Source organism: Seriola lalandi, unplaced genomic scaffold (genome assembly GCF_002814215.2).
Source record: "Seriola lalandi dorsalis isolate HSWRI2012SDOR001 ecotype SW California unplaced genomic scaffold, Sedor1 jcf7180002054953, whole genome shotgun sequence".
NCBI lineage: Eukaryota > Metazoa > Chordata > Actinopteri > Carangiformes > Carangidae > Seriola > Seriola lalandi.
Window position 1 is genome coordinate 548,126 of NW_019525504.1, and position 18,402 is coordinate 566,527.

Consider the following 18,402-nt stretch of genomic DNA (forward strand, 5'->3'; position numbering starts at 1 on the left):
CTGAGCATTGCAGGTGGCAGGGTAGCAGCGATATGGACCTAAGCCACAGGAATCTAAAGGTTAATGAACAGTTCAACAAGACACAGCAAAAAAAAAAAAAAAAAAAGGCCAAGCCTGGCTATAGCGTAATACTGCACAATGTGAAGAGTTGAACCGGGCTTTATACTGCAGGTATGCTGTGGAGTTGATTGAATGAGATGATTTTCACTGACATTAAAGTGTTTCTCATACTGCTGATCACACTGTGAATCAACAGTTCAGTCTGCACATCAGTTTTGACAGTGGTCCACGAGGAATCACAGAGTATGATTCATTGCAAAGAGGACAGAACAGGACAAGGTTTTTTCTGATGTATATTCAGTACGTTGTTTCACCTGGTGCAGTGTAGATTATATCCTGTGTCTTTCAGGAGGAAACTGGAAAAACCTGAAAACAGCAGTGTGTCCATGAACAGCGACTGGTCTATGAAAAATCCTATATACTTCAAAGATGAACGTCACAATGTCGGTCAAAGGTAAGAGATTAAATCTGAACAGAAGAACAAAATGTTTTTTTGGGCTCCGGTCAAACAGAGTGCTTTTGAAAGTTGCAAAAAAAAGGTGCACCACGCTGAGGAGATGAGATGGGGGACTGAGCATTGCAGGTGGCAGGGTAGCAGCGATATGGACCTAAGCCACAGGAATCTAAAGGTTAATGAACAGTTCAACAAGACACAGCAAAAAAAAAAAAAAAAAAGGCAAAGCCTGGCTATAGCGTAATACTGCACGATGAGTCAGAACGATCTGGCGACAAGTGAAGAGTTGAACCGGGCTTTATACTGCACGTGCTTGTGGAGTTGATTGTCTGATGGACAGCAGGGGTGGAAGGAGACTGGAGGGAGTAGGATTCAAGAAGCCACGCCCAGCTGAACACACACACACACACACACACACACACACACACACAAACTGGGCACAAACAACCACAAGAGGGAAGGGAACACAGTGGAAAACACAAGGAAAACAGGGAAAGAAAAGGACCTAATCCTGACAAGTAGAGGTAAAGAAGTAAAATGACCACGAGATACACAAGAAACTCTACTTCAAAATAAGACAGGAAATGAAACAACTATCCAGGGGCTAGTGGACAGGAAGGAGAGAAACAGGGCTAGTCACCTAGACCACCGACTGGGGAATAGGAACAGAAGTTGACTGGACAGCCGACAGGACATGAGGAGCAGGTGTAACGTCAACCGGGACCCCCGACGCTGGAACAGCCGATGAATCAACCAGTGCGGTCAACTTAGGAGCAGACACAGTAACTTTATCCGAGGAAATTGACTCTGGAGAAAAGGAGGCGTTGACCAAGATCTCTCACAAAGGAAGAGGCAAGATGCTGATCAGATGCAGGAACAGAGGAAAGTTTGCCCAGGACCACCAACTCAGGAACAAGGGAGACGTTGACCGGGACCCCCGGCAACAGCTGATGCATCAGGAAGCGACTCAGGAACAGGAGAGGTGTGATCAGCATTATGAGAAACGTGTTAATGTCAGGGAAAATCACCTTATTTAATTTTATATCCAATCATAGAGCTAAAAAGACCTTTAGCTTGTGTCTGTCTCTGTGTGGACAGACATAATGTGAACTCATTCCTCATGGTTCCTCCACAGAGTGGACCAGGAGATCTCAGAGGTTCCCAGTGGTCAGTCTGACCAGCAGCATCAAACATACCTGGACTCCGTATTTATGGTCTGTACATGTACAACAACGACTTTTACATCTGTTGTGTTCACAATAATCCATGCTGCAGGTTTTAATCCAGTGGATTGTCAGTCTGTCCAACATGGATCTGATGTTTGGCTCCATGGTTTTAGTTTGATTGTGTCATTCACATAGTTTTCTGTTCCAGCTGCTGGAGAAGAACATTGTCACTTTTGTGAAGAACGAGCTTAAGAAGATCAAGAAAGTTGTAGGTCCAGATTACTCAGAATGCTCAGAGAGTCAGAGGGAGGATGAAGAGGTGTTGAACAGTGAGGATGAGGAGCAGAGGAGGAGCAGCAGAGAGGCATTTCTGCAGATCACACTGGACTTCCTGAGGGAAATGAAGGAGGAAAACCTGGCTGACTGTCTGCAGAGCAGTAAGAGGATTTCATGCTTTTTATCCACAACATTATATAATAAGACCCTTGTTATTGTAATATTGATCATGACACGTAGGTCTCTGTCCTCCCTTCTTTGCCTATGAAGAACCTCGACTCTCTCAGCTTGACTCCTGCGCCTCTGCTCCCTCTCCCAGCTCCCGCTCGCTGTCCTCCGTCCCCTTGATGGGACAGGTGAACCCTCACCGGCCTCGCTTAACATGCTTCATTCTCTTTCACTTCAAATTAAAACAGCACGGTCTCTGTCATCCTTATCAGTGCAATACCTAACCTTATGCCAACAAATTTCAGTTAGAAGTGTTACATGCTACACTCCCATAGCCTTCATCATTTTAAGCTAAATTAGCTAAGCTGCTGACGTTATAAAATCTCCTCATTGAAATAGATACAACCTAATAAATGCAGCCTCTACAAAAAATGGTAGAAACAATAATAAACTATGTATATTATTTACTAAACTGTAAACCTCGTTACATTGCATTGTTGCAGTGCAAGAGGAGAGAAATGTTACTCATCTCACACTAGCTTTGGACCATTGCCTACCTCATAAAGTTTGTTGTGATCTGTCTGTTGATCGTGTCATTGTTTCAGGAAACAGGAATGTAGGGCCAAGGGCTAGTAAGGAGTAGCTAAAAGAGTGAATTTGTTGAGACTCTCACTTGACAGTCTTGCAGCTGAAAAAGTCAGATATAGTTGCTTAAAGAAAATGTGTTTATGTGTTCTTTCAGAATCTCCTGTTATGTGCCAGCCTAGACTCAAAGCTAAGCTGAAGGAGAAGTTCCAGTGTGTGTTTGAGGGGATCGCTAAAGCAGGAAACCCAACCCTTCTGAATGAGATCTACACAGAGCTCTACATCACAGAGGGAGGGACTGGAGAGGTCAATGATGAACATGAGGTCAGACAGATTGAAACAGCATCCAGGAAACCAGACAGACCAGAAACAACCATCAGACAAGAAGACATCTTTAAATCCTCACCTGGAAGAGATGAACCAATCAGAACAGTGATGACAAAGGGAGTGGCTGGCATTGGGAAAACAGTCTTAACACAGAAGTTCACTCTGGACTGGGCTGAAAACAAAGCCAACTGGGACATACAGTTCACATTTCCATTCAGCTTCAGAGAGCTGAATGTGCTGAAAGAGAAAAAGTTCAGCTTGGTGGAACTTGTTCATCACTTCTTTACTGAAACCAAAGAAGCAGGAATCTGCAGGTTTGATCAGTTCCAGGTCGTGTTCATCTTTGACGGTCTGGATGAGTGTAGACCTCCTCTGGACTTCCACAACACTGAGATCCTGACTGATGTTACAGAGTCCACCTCAGTGGACGTGCTGCTGACAAACCTCATCAGGGGGAAACTGCTTCCCTCTGCTCGCCTCTGGATAACCACACGACCTGCAGCAGCCAATCAGATCCCTCCTGAGTGTGTTGACATGGTGACAGAGGTCAAAGGGTTCACTGACGAACAGAAGGAGGAATACTTCAGGAAGAGGTTCAGAGATGAGGATCAGGCCAGCAGGATCATCTCCCACATCAAGACATCACGAAGCCTCCACATCATGTGCCACATCCCAGTCTTCTGCTGGATCACTGCTACAGTTCTGGAGGAGGTGTTGAAAACCAGAGAGGGAGGAGAGCTGCCCAAGACCCTGACTCAGATGTACATCCACTTCCTGGTGGTTCAGTCAAAATTGAAGAATGTCAAGTATGATGGAGGAGCTGAGACAGATCCACACTGGAGTCCAAAGACCAGGAAGATGATTGAGTCTCTGGGAAAACTGGCTTTTGAGCAGCTGCAGAAAGGAAACCTGATCTTCTATGAATCAGACCTGACAGAGTGTGGCATCGATATCAGAGCAGCCTCAGTGTACTCAGGAGTGTTAACACAGATCTTTAAAGAGGAGAGAGGCCTGTACCAGGACAAGGTGTTCTGCTTCGTCCACCTGAGTGTTCAGGAGTTTCTGGCTGCTCTTCATGTCCATCTGACCTTCATCAACTCTGGAGTCAATCTACTCTCAGAAGAACAGTCCACCTCCCACAACTCCAAGAAAAGAAATTCCAAGAAAGAATCCAAAGAGACAAACTTCTACAAGAGTGCTTTGAACAAGGCCTTACAGAGTCCAAATGGACACTTAGACTTGTTCCTCCGCTTCCTCCTGGGTTTTTCGCTGCAGACCAATCAGACTCTCCTACAAGGTCTATTGAGACAGACAGGAAGTCACTCACAGACCAATCAGAAAACAGTCCAGTACATCAAGCTGAAGATTGAAGAGACTTCCTCTTTAGAGAAAACCATCAACCTGTTCCACTGTCTGAATGAACTGAATGATCGGTCTCTAGTGGAGGAGATCCAAAAGTCCTTGACTTCAGGAAGTCTCTCTACAGATAAACTGTCTCCTGCTCAGTGGTCAGCTCTGGGGTTCATCTTACTGTCATCAGACAAAGAACTGGATGTGTTTGACCTGAAGAAATACTCTGCTTCAGAGGATGCTCTTCTGAGGCTGCTGCCAGTGATCAAAACATCCAAGGCAGCCCTGTAAGTGTAGAGATAGTTGAATTTATTCACCATTATATATACTAATGCAGCTTTCTTTTAAACTGGAGAGAAAATAAATAACTAATGAGTTGTTTTTTTTCCTTTACAGACTGAGTGGCTGTAACCTCTCAGAGAGAAGCTGTGAAGCTTTGTCCTCAGTCCTCAGCTCCCAGTCCTCTAGTCTGAGAGAGCTGGACCTGAGTAACAACAACCTGCAGGATTCAGGAGTCAACCTGCTGTCTGCTGGAATGAAGAGTCCACACTGTACACTGAAAACTCTCAGGTCAGGATTCTATTGATGACCATTAAAAATCTCATTTACATTAGATGAACAGCTTTACAACAGCTTGTAGCAGGTTTAACATGTTAAGATAAGAAGGGTTTCCAGTCAGAATTATGTCTGACAAATTATAGTCAAACCATACAATGAAGCAAATAGCAAAATAGCAATAAAATATTCAACACAAATAAACCAGCACTACTGTATGTATGTTACCCAGCGTTTTAAAGTTCAGTCCAAAGAGTAAGGTGGACACCGAAAGCACCTCTGTTGAGTGGAAATAACTCAGATCAAGACGTTTTAAATTCCAGACAAAGAAACAAACTACAGTATTTAGTAAAATAATGTCATTACCAAACTCTAGATGGGGATAATATCAAACATTCTTATACGGGTTATACATTATGAACTCAGAGCGACTTGATTCTATCATACAACAATTGAAAAATCAGCCTGATGCAAGACTCAATAGCTACTCACACATGGGAACACATTGTTGAACAGCCACCATCTACCATGGGAAAAAGGAAGAAAGAAACTGATGACATGTGCAACTCAACTACATAGCAGCAGTGACAGTCTCATTTACATTGTGGGACTTTCGTACAGCTGCCCCCAAAATTATGGCAGTTGTAACTTTGTGCACACAACAGAATGTCCATCAGCCTATGGTAGATACATTAACACCATCCTCCTTAATAGCAGGGAGTCTAATCAAACAGGTTGCGCATATTCCTTGTTCGAGCATCTGGGTGGCTGCTGGTTGGATGCGTCCATCATCCTGACACCTTTCCTACAAACCTGAATGCTCGAGGCTGCTGAGGATCAATAATGAAAACCACTTGACTGACTTCCAGGTCTTCCTCATCCTTTTTCCATTTTTTTCACACTTACTGATCAGGTAAGTAATTTCTGGCAAAGTTGATCCAGAAATGATACACAGGGATTTAGCTCTGCCTTCATTGGCGTGTTCCAAGTGTGTCACTTGCAGCATACATAGCCTGCAGAAGTGACATGTCGTAACCACCCTTCAGAAGGACATTAAGAATGACTGAATTCTGACATGCCACTTCATATGACACATCTACCAGCGGCTTCAAATTGAGCACACCTTCTACCTTGAGTAGGACTGTGTGTAAAATGACATCTGTAAGTACTTGGTCTTCCAGAACTACTCGCTGAGCAACTTACACAACCTGTACCTCTGTACCCCACACTTCATCAAAGTGAAGTAGGTGAATTGAAAGAGAAAGTGATCTGCTCCCTTTGGTGAAAGTCACCCATCGCCTCAAATACTTCACTTGCCATGACAAAGGTTGTATGGACATGGTGGTCCCTAGTCACTGCAGCACATAGTGGGTCATAGCATAGAGGAATCCCCACTTGATTCAGGTCACAATTCGACTTCCCATGTTTTCCAGTAGGTCCTGCTGCCGAATAGGGTCATCTCAACTGCACTCAGTCTTCCAAAGATATTTTACCAAAACAGTGGCATGGGTAGTGTATGGGAAGAGGTAACCCAACAGATGATATACGGATGCAAATCTGGATCTGGAACGCATTACTCAGCAGCTCATCAATATGCCTGAAGTGTTTGTGCAGCATGACCTGGATTTTGGGTGAACAGATAAGGCGGCACACCACATAAAACTTTCAGCTGAAACTCCTTTCAAACAACGTCCTCAACCAATACACCCACATGATGTTGAAGCTGTTCGCAAACACATTCATGTGCTTCTAGATACAAGAGGATTCAGAGAATCAGAGAACTGTGGTGGTTTGGAAGATGAATGGCCTAGTCCATGTGTGCATTGACTATAAAAGGCTGAATCTATGGACAATAAAAGGATGCATACGCTCTTCCAAAGCTGGAGGATACATTCTCTGTGCTCTCAGATTGCCAGTTGTTTTTTGTCCTTGATTTAGAATCAGGTTGTTACCAGATTGAAGTTGAGGAGGCGGACAAACCTAAGACGGCTTTTGTATGCCTGGTTAGGTTTTGGGAATTTAACCGAATGCCTCAAGGCGTGACAAACGCACCGTCAACATTTAAAATATTGATGGGAAAGTGCATGGGAGGCATGCATTCAAGGAAGATACTAGTTTTCATTGATGACTTACTAGTATTCTTAAAAACCCTGGAGGAGCATGAGCTGAGACTGATAATTTTCCTTGATCGTCACAGAGAGTTTGGGTTGAAGCTATCCCCAGAAAAATGTGTCTTCTTCAAGACATCCATCCGATATCTGGGCCATGTGCTCTCTAAGAACGGAGTTCAGACCGATCCAGAGACATCAGTATCCTCAGGCTCCATTATCTTAATTATTCAAGGGGCACTTTTTACAGGGGGACATTTACCTCATGGATAATATTTTGACTGGCTGAGTAACCCTCAGATATTACTCCAGTTAGAGAGTATGATGAGTGGAAATAACTCAGATCAAGACATCTAATGCAGTTAATGTCTTGTCCTGATGGTGGAATGGGTACTGCTACCAGTGGTGTGCAATAAACAGATAATGAAACACAGTACAGCAATTAGTAAAATAATGTAAGTACCACAATCTACGTAGTGGTAATATCAAATAATATCCATTAAGCATTTTTACATAGGTTAAACATTATGAACTCAGATTGACTTGATTCAATCTTACCACAACTGAAACAACAATCTGAAGTAGCTAACAAGACCTAGAATGACATTTCCACAATTTGACACAGTATCACATTATTAATCCTCAATTACTGTCTATAAGTGAAATAAAACACGTATATACACATATACACATACATATTAATTCACTAACCAAGTAGAGATTCACACACATTAACATATTATGAACAGCCACCATCCACCAAGGGAAAAAGTAAGACAGAAACAGACTGACAAAATGTGCCACTCATTTTAAATGAGTGGCACAAGGAAACCCCACCTACTAAATGATTTAGTAGGTGGGGTTTCCTTATCAGGTCGACAGGGGGCTGTACCCCAGCAACTACGTAGTAATATTGACAGCCTAATTTTTATTGGTGAGACTTTCACACATATGTGTTAGCATGTTGATGTTGAAGTTGAGCTCAAAAAACCAACCTGTCCACCGTGAGTATAGACTCTGAAACATTTTCATTATAATAACACGGTTCCTGTTAACTCCCATATTTTGACAGAAAGTTACACAGCAGTATTCTCGGAGTATCTGTCATGTGTGTCGTTTTGTGTGTCTGCAGTCTATCAGGTTGTCTGATCACAGAGGAAGGCTGTGCTTCTCTGGCTTCAGCTCTGAGCTCCAACCCCTCCTATCTGAGAGAGCTGGACCTGAGCTACAATCATCCAGGAGACTCAGGACTGAAGCTGCTGTCTGCTGGACTGGAGGATCCAGACTGGAGACTGCACACTCTCAGGTATGGGGAGGCCTGCTGCAGCCACAGATACAGGTTGAACATAAAAAAGTGTAGGAGATCTCAAAAAATTATATGTGCATGATGGTAATAATTTATGCTTTTGTACAGCAACAGTTTGAGAAATATACTTTTCTTCCCTCTTACATAGGATTCGTATCAGTCTCTGTAATGAGAGAGGTCAAGGATATCTTTAGCCTAACTTAGCACAAAGAGAAAAAAATTATTACCAGTGAAGAATGATAATTAGTTAAAACTGTGCTTGAACATGACATCCACAGACAGGACTTTTGAGATATTACATTCAAGTTTGTTTTTCAAAATGTTGGGCTGCTCCTTTTTCAGCTCATAACAATCTGTGTATGAGAGCCATGTATTATCCATGTCTGCATGCTGAAAGAGAATGTGCTGGTCTGATCCCCCTCCTCCTTTCAGGGTGGAGCCTGGTGGAGTTCAATGGTTGAGACCAGGTCTGACGAAGTGTAAGTGTGTTTTTAATTTGATTCATGGAAACAAAGCAGCACATTCAACCATATTCAAACTGTCACATCACTCATTCAGATCACTGATGTCATGAGTCATCATCAAAGTGATAGTATATGATCATATGATAGATCAATAACTGCGATTGTCTTGTTCTCTCCATCAGATTCCTGTGAACTCACAATAGACACAAACACAGTGAACACAAAGATCAAACTATCTGACAACAACAGGAAGGTGACACGTGTAGAGGAGGAACAGTCGTATCCTGATCATCAAGACAGATTTGACCACTGGCCTCAGCTGGTGTGTACAACTGCTCTGAGTGGTCGATGTTACTGGGAGGTCGAGTGGACCAAAGCAGTTCGTGTATCAGTGAGTTACAGCGGAATGACAAGGAGAGGAGACAAAGACGATCGTGTTTTTGGATGGAACGATCAGTCTTGGAGCCTGAGCTGCTCTAATGATGGTTACTCTTTCCGGCACAATAAGAAAGTGACATCTATCTCCTCCTCCTCTGTCTCTGACAGAGTAGCAGTGTATGTGGACTGTCCCGCTGGCACTCTGTCCTTCTACAGAGTCTCCTCTGACTCACTGATCCACCTCTACACCTTGAACACCACATTCACTGAACCTCTGTATCCTGGGTTTGCAGTCTGGTGGCCTGGTTCCTCAGTGTCTCTGTGTTCAGTGTAGCAGAGAGCGTCTCCACCTGAGAAACGTTCTCACTGTTGAACACGTAGTTTATTCGTTTCATAGTAGCAATATGTTTTAGTCCGTTGTTTGATCCGTGTCCTGTATTTGTACATGAAATGTCCATGCCAAAGTAAAAAACAATCAAAGTTGCAGTGTTGATGAAAAACATCCTCAAGGAGTTCAGAAAACAGTCTAGTTCATTTAGCAGCTGTTCTGGAGTTCTCAATTGTATCTTGTGATTTTCCTCAGCATGATGAAATGTGTCCTCTAAAATTAAGTGTTGTGGCTTTGGTAATGAACTCCCACCACTTAAAGTAAGAGATTGAGAAAAGATAATTTCATGTCTTTTAAAGATGCTGATGAGTAAGAAAAGATCACTGGTCAGAGACCAGTTTGGACTTTACAGCTGAATTAACTCTCTGTTCATATTGATATGAACTGTTCTTATTGTGAACTTAAAATGTGAGTTCATTTTTTTTTCCTAATCTATTAACATGCAAAAAGGGCAGTTGGACAAACTGAAGCCATTTAAACAGCATTTCCGTTAAATTGAGGGTGGTAATGTCACATAATCATTCATTGCAATGGGACTTTGGGAACATTCTTATCCCTTGCTAGATGACAGATAGTAAAATACTTACAATACCTATATACTTCTGTGTTCAGACCCAGTCAGTTAAACGTGCTTACAAGTCTGTCCAAAGTCTTTTTAGTCCCAATGACCTGAATCCTGGCCTGAACCTCTACATTGACCAGAGCAGGGGACTGGGGAACTAGTTCTTCTAGACTCAGAACTTTTTTCACTGGTCCTGGTTGCTCCTCCGTGTCCCACCTCCCCCAATCCCTGGGTCTGTCTCTGTAACCTTGTGACAATATTGCCTGGCTTACATGACCTAACCAACTCAGCTTGCTCCAGGTATACCACTCTCATAGGATTAGCTTTATGGTTTATCTTGTTCTTATAATCGTTGGAGGCCAAAATCGTAATCGAAAATAAAATTCTATTAATTGTCCAGCCCTACGAGCAGTACAAAAATAACCTGCTTTAGTTTTTCTGACTGGGCATTCTGGCATTCTGGCTTTATGTACCCGTCCTGACCACACTAAAAGCAAACAGGCTTAGTAGTAGACTTGTTTTTTTTAGTTGTTACATGTATTTCAAGGGGCTTAACTGGGTCTCGAGGACCACTTCCACCCCCCGACCCCAATGGCTTTCCAACTAGAATGGAGTGTGGATCAGATTGTCTAGTACTCACATATTCCAAGAAAAAAAACAACCTCATATCCTCTCAATCTGATGTTATTCTAAGATACTGGAGTTGAATTAGAAAACATTTCTTTAAGTTCTTTTGCAATAGAGCTATAAAATTGTACTTTGATCTTTCTAAGATTTTGAATCATATGCCTTTTGTCTGTTTGACATATTTGACAATGAAGTATAACATGCGCCACTGTTTCTTCTTTCCGATTTTGAAAAGTGTGCTGTTTAGTCCAGTGTACAAATCCGATTTTTGAAATTATTGTCTCATCTCTTCTGTTCATTCCTGCATACCTAACTTCTCCCATTTTCCTTTGGATTTTGTAATATCTTCCTTTTCTCTCTTTCTCCCATTACCTTTGTCGCCTGTCTGTGAGTCTTTGCTTAATAATCTAATCTAATCTAACTGTTAAATCAATGAGTTTTTTTGCCTCCTTTGTGACCTTGTCAGCCATTTAATTTCCTTTAATGCCAATGTGTGCTGTATTCATACAAATATTACTGCCCCATCATTTAAATTCTGTATGTTTGTTGTACTTGTATCAGAATATCTGGTCGTCTGTCTGAATGACTGAACTGTAAACTGGCGAGTGATGAACTTGAATCTGAACAAATGATTGTTCTCAACAGTCTTGTTTCTTCTATCCACTGTACAGCTAACAATATTGCAAGTATTTCTCCTGTGTAAACTGAAACTTCATCATTTATACTTTTCCCTACTTTAATGTGAAACTCTGGATCAACAAATGCAACTGCAACTATCATAGGCCTATATGGTATGTGAATTATAAATAAAATGATAATATTGTTACAACAAATTAATTATCTTTGTTTTTTTTCTTTGTTTTCTAACTATGTAAATTTTCTGTAGTGTCTGGAAGTATCCAAGGTGGTATTGTTAGTAATGGCACCATTTGACTAGCATTTCATTGACTTACTTTAAGTTTCCCAATGGATGGATGGATGGATGGATGGATGGATGGATGGATGGATTATAATAAACTATTATTGTTCAATAGTCCAGGTCATGAGCCACTTCCTTTGGCTGAGGTGTTGTATAGCCTGATGGCAGTGGGAACAAAGGATCTCCTGAACCTCTCTGTTCAGTGAAATGAAAAGTTTGCTACACCTGTACCTTACATCGCATGCGTCTCTCCACAACAGTCCTGAGTGAGTCCAGACTCCTGCCAAGCACAGACCCAGCCTTTTTTACCAGCTTGTCCAGTCTCTTCGTGTTCATGTCTGACAGGCTGCCACCCCAGCAGACTGCAGCATTAAAGAATACACTGGCCACCATAAAACGTGCATCAACATTGTTTGACTTTTCAAGTTATGATTACTACGTTTTATTTCTATTGGGGGTGCCAGCCAGGTCTCTCTCCTGGCATTCAAGATAAGTCAAGTTAAAGATTAGTCTTATATACTCTGTATACTATGTCCTCCAAAACAGTGAACTTGGTGGTCAGATTTTCAATCACTTCTCCTGTTTCTATGATTTTGTCACACAGGCTCTGGATGAAGAAATTCTCCTGCTGGGCTTTCCAAATGTCCTCATATGTGATTTGGGTTTTTTCAGAGGTGTCCCTCTCAGACCGTAGCACAGCAGCATAAGGTAAGTGTGGACGGTCATTCACAGGAGCTCTTGCCAGAGCATCCGGGACTGTATTGAAGGCGGAAATCTCATGCTCATCACTGTCCCTGAGGCACAGTTACCCAGCCTGATGTACTGTGGTTGTTTTGTGAGGAAATCCACAATCCAGGACGTGAAGCAGGAATCCACCCCCATCCCTTCCAGCTTGTCTTTAAGGATGAGGGTGTGGATGGTGTTAAATGTTCTTGAAAAATCAAAGCACATAACCCTCATGTAACTACCCGGCTCATCAAGAATGGGCCTGGTAGAGCATGTAAAGGACGGCATTATCCACTCCAATATGTTCTCTGTAGGCAAACTGTAGGGGGTCTAGTGCACGTTCAATCTGTGGCTTCAGAAGGTGGAGAAGCAGCCGCTCCAGGGTCTTCATGATGTGTGATGTGAGGGCCACTGGTCTATAGTCATTTATCTAAGCTGGTCATCCTATTTTAGGTGCTGGAACAACACATGATGTTTTCCACAGGACCGGGACCCTCCCTGTTTGTAGACTTAAGTTAAAGATCCTCTGGAGAGGCTCAGCCAGCTGGGCTGCACAGTCCTTTAACAGCCCCGGACACACACCATCCGGGCCTGTTGCCTTTCCAGGACGTAGCCTCACTGTAAAGGACAGGAGACTTGACCCCAATGTGGAGGGAGTTGCAGCTACAGTGTCAGGTTGTGGAGGAGATGCTGTAGGAGAAGCTGCAGCTGAAGCAGTGGGAGAGAGAACAGGTGAGGGTGTATCACACCTTTTGTAGAACAGGTTGAACTCATTGGTCTTGTCCACATCACCTGATGTTGCCTGGCTGTTCTTGTCCTTATATGGTCCTCATCCTCTTCCACACCTCTCTGGTGTTGTTGTGCTGCAGCTTCCTCTCTACTTTCTTTTTGTAGTCCTCCTTCTCCTGCTTTAATCTCCTCTTCAGCTCATGTTGCAGACACCTGAGCTTCTCCCTGTCTCCATCCCTGAAGACCTCCTTTTTCTGGTTGAGGAAGGATGCTGATGTTTGATTTATGTTACTGGTGATCCAGGGTTTGTTGTTTGGAAAGCAGTGTACAGTCCTTGCTGGTATTACAGTGTCCATACAGAAGTTAATGTAGTCCGTGGTACATTCAACCGTTCTATCATGGTCAGGGTCCTTGCTGTCAAAACAGCCCTTTAGAGACTCACTGGCCTCTGGGTTCCAGTTCCTGAATGAGAGGGTGGTTGTACACATGATTTGTAGGAAGGCTGAAGAAAAACCAGATCATGATCTGATCTGCCAAGATCTGACATTTTTTCCAGAATCCTGTATTTTCCAGCCTCAGTGCTGTTAATCTTTCTTGGCTCATTGTACCTGGCTGTAGTCGAAGAACAGGAAAGAGGCGGGAACTTCGGTCTTGAGGAATCGTAGCATTTATTTACTGACTAAATGCCTAAAGTGCACAGCTAACTGCTAACTGTAAATAGCTAAATCTGTGCTCCGGTTGCCAGTGTCACCTCTCTCTCTCTACACACACAATATGTACCAATCTATTCCTGAAGGTAGCTGCTCTCCACCTGTGACAATATTCTGTCTCTAATTTCTCAACCTTACAGCAGGTCTCACACAGAGATGATGAATCACAGTGTAATTTGCTCATTTACTTGCTACTCCTGACTCTTAACACTAAATGTGCAAGTTTAGTTTTACATACACCTGTGCATGCGTATAATGCTGCAATATCATAACTGGTTCTGAACAGTACAAGCTGAGTCAAGGACAGCTTGACAAGCACACCTTGGCAAAGGCTACAAATGGCAAACAAAAAAAAACTGTCAAACTGTCAGAAATTACAACAAAAAGAGCACAAATAAAAACAGACAGGGATAAGGGTAATAAATGACAACCAGGGTATACACTTCAAAAACTATGTGTGGGGAAGTGAGGTATATGAGAATGCACTGTTAAAAAGGACAGTAACCAAGGTGACAATCAGGGGATAAACTGTAAAAAATGACAAGAGAGGACAGACTGATTTTCACAGTGATGCTTTTATTGATTTTAAATCAACTTTTCAAATTTTTAACCTTCCATCTTTAAAGGACTGGAAGAGGAAAACTTCTACAAGGAGTCATTTAGAAGAGTTTATAAAAACAAACTGATTTAAAACATACAGAGACAGACATGTACAGAATGAACAGTTTCTCTAACAGGAGAGTGCCACCATCCCATATAAGCATCATCATAAGGTCAGCAAAAATGTAAAAGTGACATTTATTAATAAAAAAATGACCAGACAGAAGAAAAATGAACCCCCAGGAAATGTGCAGCCTCAAAGCGAGCTGCTACCTACTCTCTCTCTACTCTATGAACGGCATTTTACCTTCTCAATCGCACCTAGCTGGAGCATACCATCAGCTTAGGTAAGTATGGGGGTGAACTAAACAAACATTTGTCTTCCCAACCATACCAACCATACCAACCCCTACACAACTGCTACACACTGGATTTATGTTACTCCCAACAATCCTCAATCTACAATAAGCACAAAGAAATGATTTGAATGTGCACAAGGTTCATCCCACTGTCATCTATTATCTACTATCTAATGAACAGTTTTACCTGTCTTTCCACATACTACAAATGCCAAGTCCCTCACTACTAAGAGGACCTAATGATGCACACCTGCATCCCCTCTACATGATTGCGCTGATCTACACCACTAACCTAGACAGACAACTGAAAATAAAAGTGGATTGAATAATCAAAACCTGAAAAATTAATAGAAACATTTGACTAAAATACTGATGATATAACAGTGATGGTCACTAAACAGTGATAATGTGGGGGATCAGGGCCTAGTGAAGAGGGAAACGAAGCAGCTTTTTTCACAGAGACTCTCTGCTACACTGAACACAGAGACACTGAGGAACCAGGCTTTGACCAGAACCCAAACCCAGGATACAGAGGTTCAGTGAATGTGGTGTTGAAGGTGTGGAGGTGGATCAGTGAGTCAGAGGAGACTCTGTAGAAGGACAGAGTGCCAGCAGGACAGTCCACATACACTGCTACTCTGTCAGAGACAGAGGAGGAGGAGGAGGGTAAATTTGTCACTTTCTTATTGTGACAGACATAATGACGACCATCAGAGCAGAACAGACTCCAGGACTGATCGTTCAGTCCAAACACACACTTATTTATGTCACCGTTCCTGCTGATTCCTCTGTAGCTCACTGATATATAAACTTTCCCTCTCCACTCGACCTCCCAGTAACAGCGACCAGTCAGACCAGTTCCACACAGCAGCTGAGGACACTCTTCAAATCTATCTGGATGATCAGGATACAACTGTTCCTCCTCCACATGTGTCACTTTCCTGTTGTTGTCAGACAGCTTCAGGTTTGTGTTCACTGTGTTTGTGTCGATTGCGAGCTCACAGGAATCTGATGGAGAGAAGAAGACACAGCTGCAGTTATCGATCTATCATCTGATCATTTACTGACTCATGACATGATTGACCTGAATGAGTGATGTGACAGTTTGAAGGTGGTTGAATGTGCCACTTTGTCCATGAATCAAATTAAAAACACACTTACACTTCCTCAGATCTGGTCTCAACCATTGGACTCCACCAGGCTCCACCCTGAAAGGAGGAGGGGGGTCAGACCAGCACATTCTCTTTCAGCATGCAGACATGGGCCCGTATTCACAAAGCATCTTAAGGCTCAAAGCAGCTCCTAACTTGCCGATTTAGGAGAAACTGCTAAAAGTAATGGGCGTGTCAGTCCTAACTTTAGGACTCCTACATTTTTTGACTAAGAGTAATTCACAAATCCACTTAGCACTTAAAGTAGCTCCTAAACCTGGAAGAGGTTAGAAGCAGTGGAGAGGACTCCTAACTCACTAAGACCAAATCACAAAGGATTGTAAAATGTCTGCTGTCATTCCACGTCACAGTGTTCTGGAAACCTTACACGATGCTGAATTACTTAAAAGATGATCGTTGTGGAGTTTGTGAGGGATTAAATAACATGTGCTCAACATGCTCAACAACTACAGAGAAATGAAGCAGCTTCATGGTCTGTCTACCTGCTGTGATCACTGCCAGAGATGGAACACAGTCCACAGTCTCTGGGGTTGTTCTGGTGAAAACACTCACGCTCAATGTGGCTCTGTTGGTTGAGGAACAGTTAAACCAGCTGCAGCTGAAATGTTTCCAAGCTGCTTTGTGCTGATACAGCCCGATAAATAAGGTAATTAAGTCTGATAAAAACATTTGTGGAGGCAATGAAGCTGAATTGAAACTGTGAGAGCTTTTCTCTTAAATATGACACAGTGAGTCATAATGAGACAGTGTCTGTAGGTGCAGCAGGCCTCTCCATACCTGAGAGTGTCCAGTCCCTCATCTGGATCCTCCAGTCCAGCAGACAGCAGCCTCACCCCTGAGTCTCCTGGATGATTGTAGCTCAGGTCCAGCTCTCTCAGATGGGAGGGGTTGGAGCTCAGAGCTGAAGCCAGAGAAGCACAGCCTTCCTCCGTGACCAGACAACCTGACAGACTGTAAACACACAAAACAACACACAGGAACCCTCTGTCAACACCTGATGGTCTGTTTTGTAGTTGTTTGATTATTTTCTTATTTTTTGGTTCTGGTCCATTTTGGTGGAGGTACAATGGGTTTGACATAGATTTAGTACTATACTGTATATATTATCTGTTAAATGAAAAAATGTATCAAAAAAAGTGTCATTATATAATGACGAATAAATCCAACTATCTATACACTTACAGAGCATTGTTAGAGGCTTTGATCACTGGCAGCAGCCTCAGAAGAGCCTCCTCTGAACCAGAGTATTTCTTCAGGTCCAGATCTTTTTCTGATGACAGTAAGATGAAGACCAGAGCTGACCATTGAGCAGGAGATAGTTTATCTGTGGAGAGACTTCCTGATCTCAGGGACTGTTGGATCTCCTCCACTAGAGAACGATCATTCAGTTCATTCAGACAGTGGAACAGGTTGATGCTTTTCTCTGCAGAGGGAGTGTCTTCAATCTTCCTCTTGATGTACTGTACTGTTTCCTGATTGGTCTGTGAGCAACTTCCTGTCTTTGTCATTAGGCCTTGTAGGAGAGTCTGATTGGTCTGCAGTGAAAGACCCAGGAGGAAGCAGAGGAACAAGTCCAGGTGTCCATTTGGACTCTGTAAGGCCTTGTTCACAGCACTCTGGTAGAAATGTGTTAATTCAGGTTTGTATCTAAATAGTTTAGACCACCAGGAGGTCCGCATTGACTGTTCTTCTGAGAGTAGATTGACTCCAGAGTTGAAGAAGGTCAGATGGACATGAAGAGCAGCCAGAAACTCCTGAACACTCAGGTGGACAAAGCAGAACACCTTGTCCTGATACAGCCCTCTCTCCTCTTTAAAGATCTGTGTGAATACTCCTGAGTACACTGAGGCTGCTCTGATATCGATGCCACACTCTGTCAGGTCTGATTCATAGAAGATCAGGTTTCCTTTCTGCAGCTGCTCAAAAGCCAGTTTTCCCATAGACTCAATCATCGTCCTGGTCTCTGGATTCCAGTGTGGATCTGTCTCAGATCTTCTGTCATACTTGACATTCTTCAGTTTAGTCTGAACCACCAGGAAGTGGATGTACAGCTCAGTCAGGGTCTTGGGCAGCTCTCCTCCTTCTCTGGTTTTCAACACCTCCTCCAGAACTGTAGCAGTGATCCAGCAGAAGACTGGGATGCGGCACATGATGTGGAGGCTTCGTGATGTCTTGATGTGGGAGATGATCCTGGTGGCCTGATCCTCATCTCTGAACCTCTTCCTGAAGTACTCCTCCTTCTGTGGGTCAATGAACCCCCTGACCTCTGTCACCATGTCAACACACTCAGGAGGGATCTGATTGGCTGCTGCAGGTTGTGTGGTTATCCAGAGGCGAGCAGAGGGAAGCAGTTTCCCCCTGATGAGGTTTGTCAGCAGCACGTCCACTGAGGTGGACTCTGTAACATCAGTCA

The 18,402-nt window shown here is 43.0% G+C and overlaps 2 protein-coding genes across 4 annotated transcripts in view; one reads left to right on the forward strand and one right to left on the reverse strand.

The window, feature by feature from the left end:
• Positions 1–11,607, forward strand: part of LOC111645531 (NACHT, LRR and PYD domains-containing protein 3-like) — an 18,490-nt gene extending 6,883 nt beyond the window's left edge. The window contains exons 7-15 of one of the 3 annotated variants that reach the window (XM_087170578.1): positions 410–514; positions 1,650–1,728; positions 1,889–2,117; positions 2,867–4,673; positions 4,783–4,956; positions 8,182–8,355; positions 8,788–8,834; positions 9,002–9,210; positions 9,366–11,607. In XM_087170578.1, coding sequence (XP_087026704.1) covers positions 410–514; positions 1,650–1,728; positions 1,889–2,117; positions 2,867–4,673; positions 4,783–4,956; positions 8,182–8,355; positions 8,788–8,834; positions 9,002–9,210; positions 9,366–9,425 — 2,884 coding nt within the window. In that variant the 3' untranslated portion in view covers positions 9,426–11,607. Of the gene's footprint in view, positions 1–409; positions 515–1,649; positions 1,729–1,888; positions 2,118–2,866; positions 4,674–4,782; positions 4,957–8,181; positions 8,356–8,787; positions 8,835–9,001 lie in introns of all 3 variants that reach the window. The other 2 variants (XM_023394774.2, XM_087170577.1) reach the window with 2 other exon arrangements.
• Positions 11,608–14,414: 2,807 nt separating this feature from the next.
• Positions 14,415–18,402, reverse strand: part of LOC111645515 (protein NLRC3-like) — a 5,116-nt gene continuing 1,128 nt past the window's right edge. Inside the window, exons 4-7 of the mRNA XM_087170552.1 lie at positions 17,172–18,399; positions 16,767–16,940; positions 15,979–16,025; positions 14,415–15,825 (exon numbers count right to left, since the gene is read on the reverse strand). Coding sequence (XP_087026678.1) covers positions 15,287–15,825; positions 15,979–16,025; positions 16,767–16,940; positions 17,172–18,399 — 1,988 coding nt within the window. The 3' untranslated portion in view covers positions 14,415–15,286. The remainder of the gene's footprint in view (positions 15,826–15,978; positions 16,026–16,766; positions 16,941–17,171; positions 18,400–18,402) is intronic.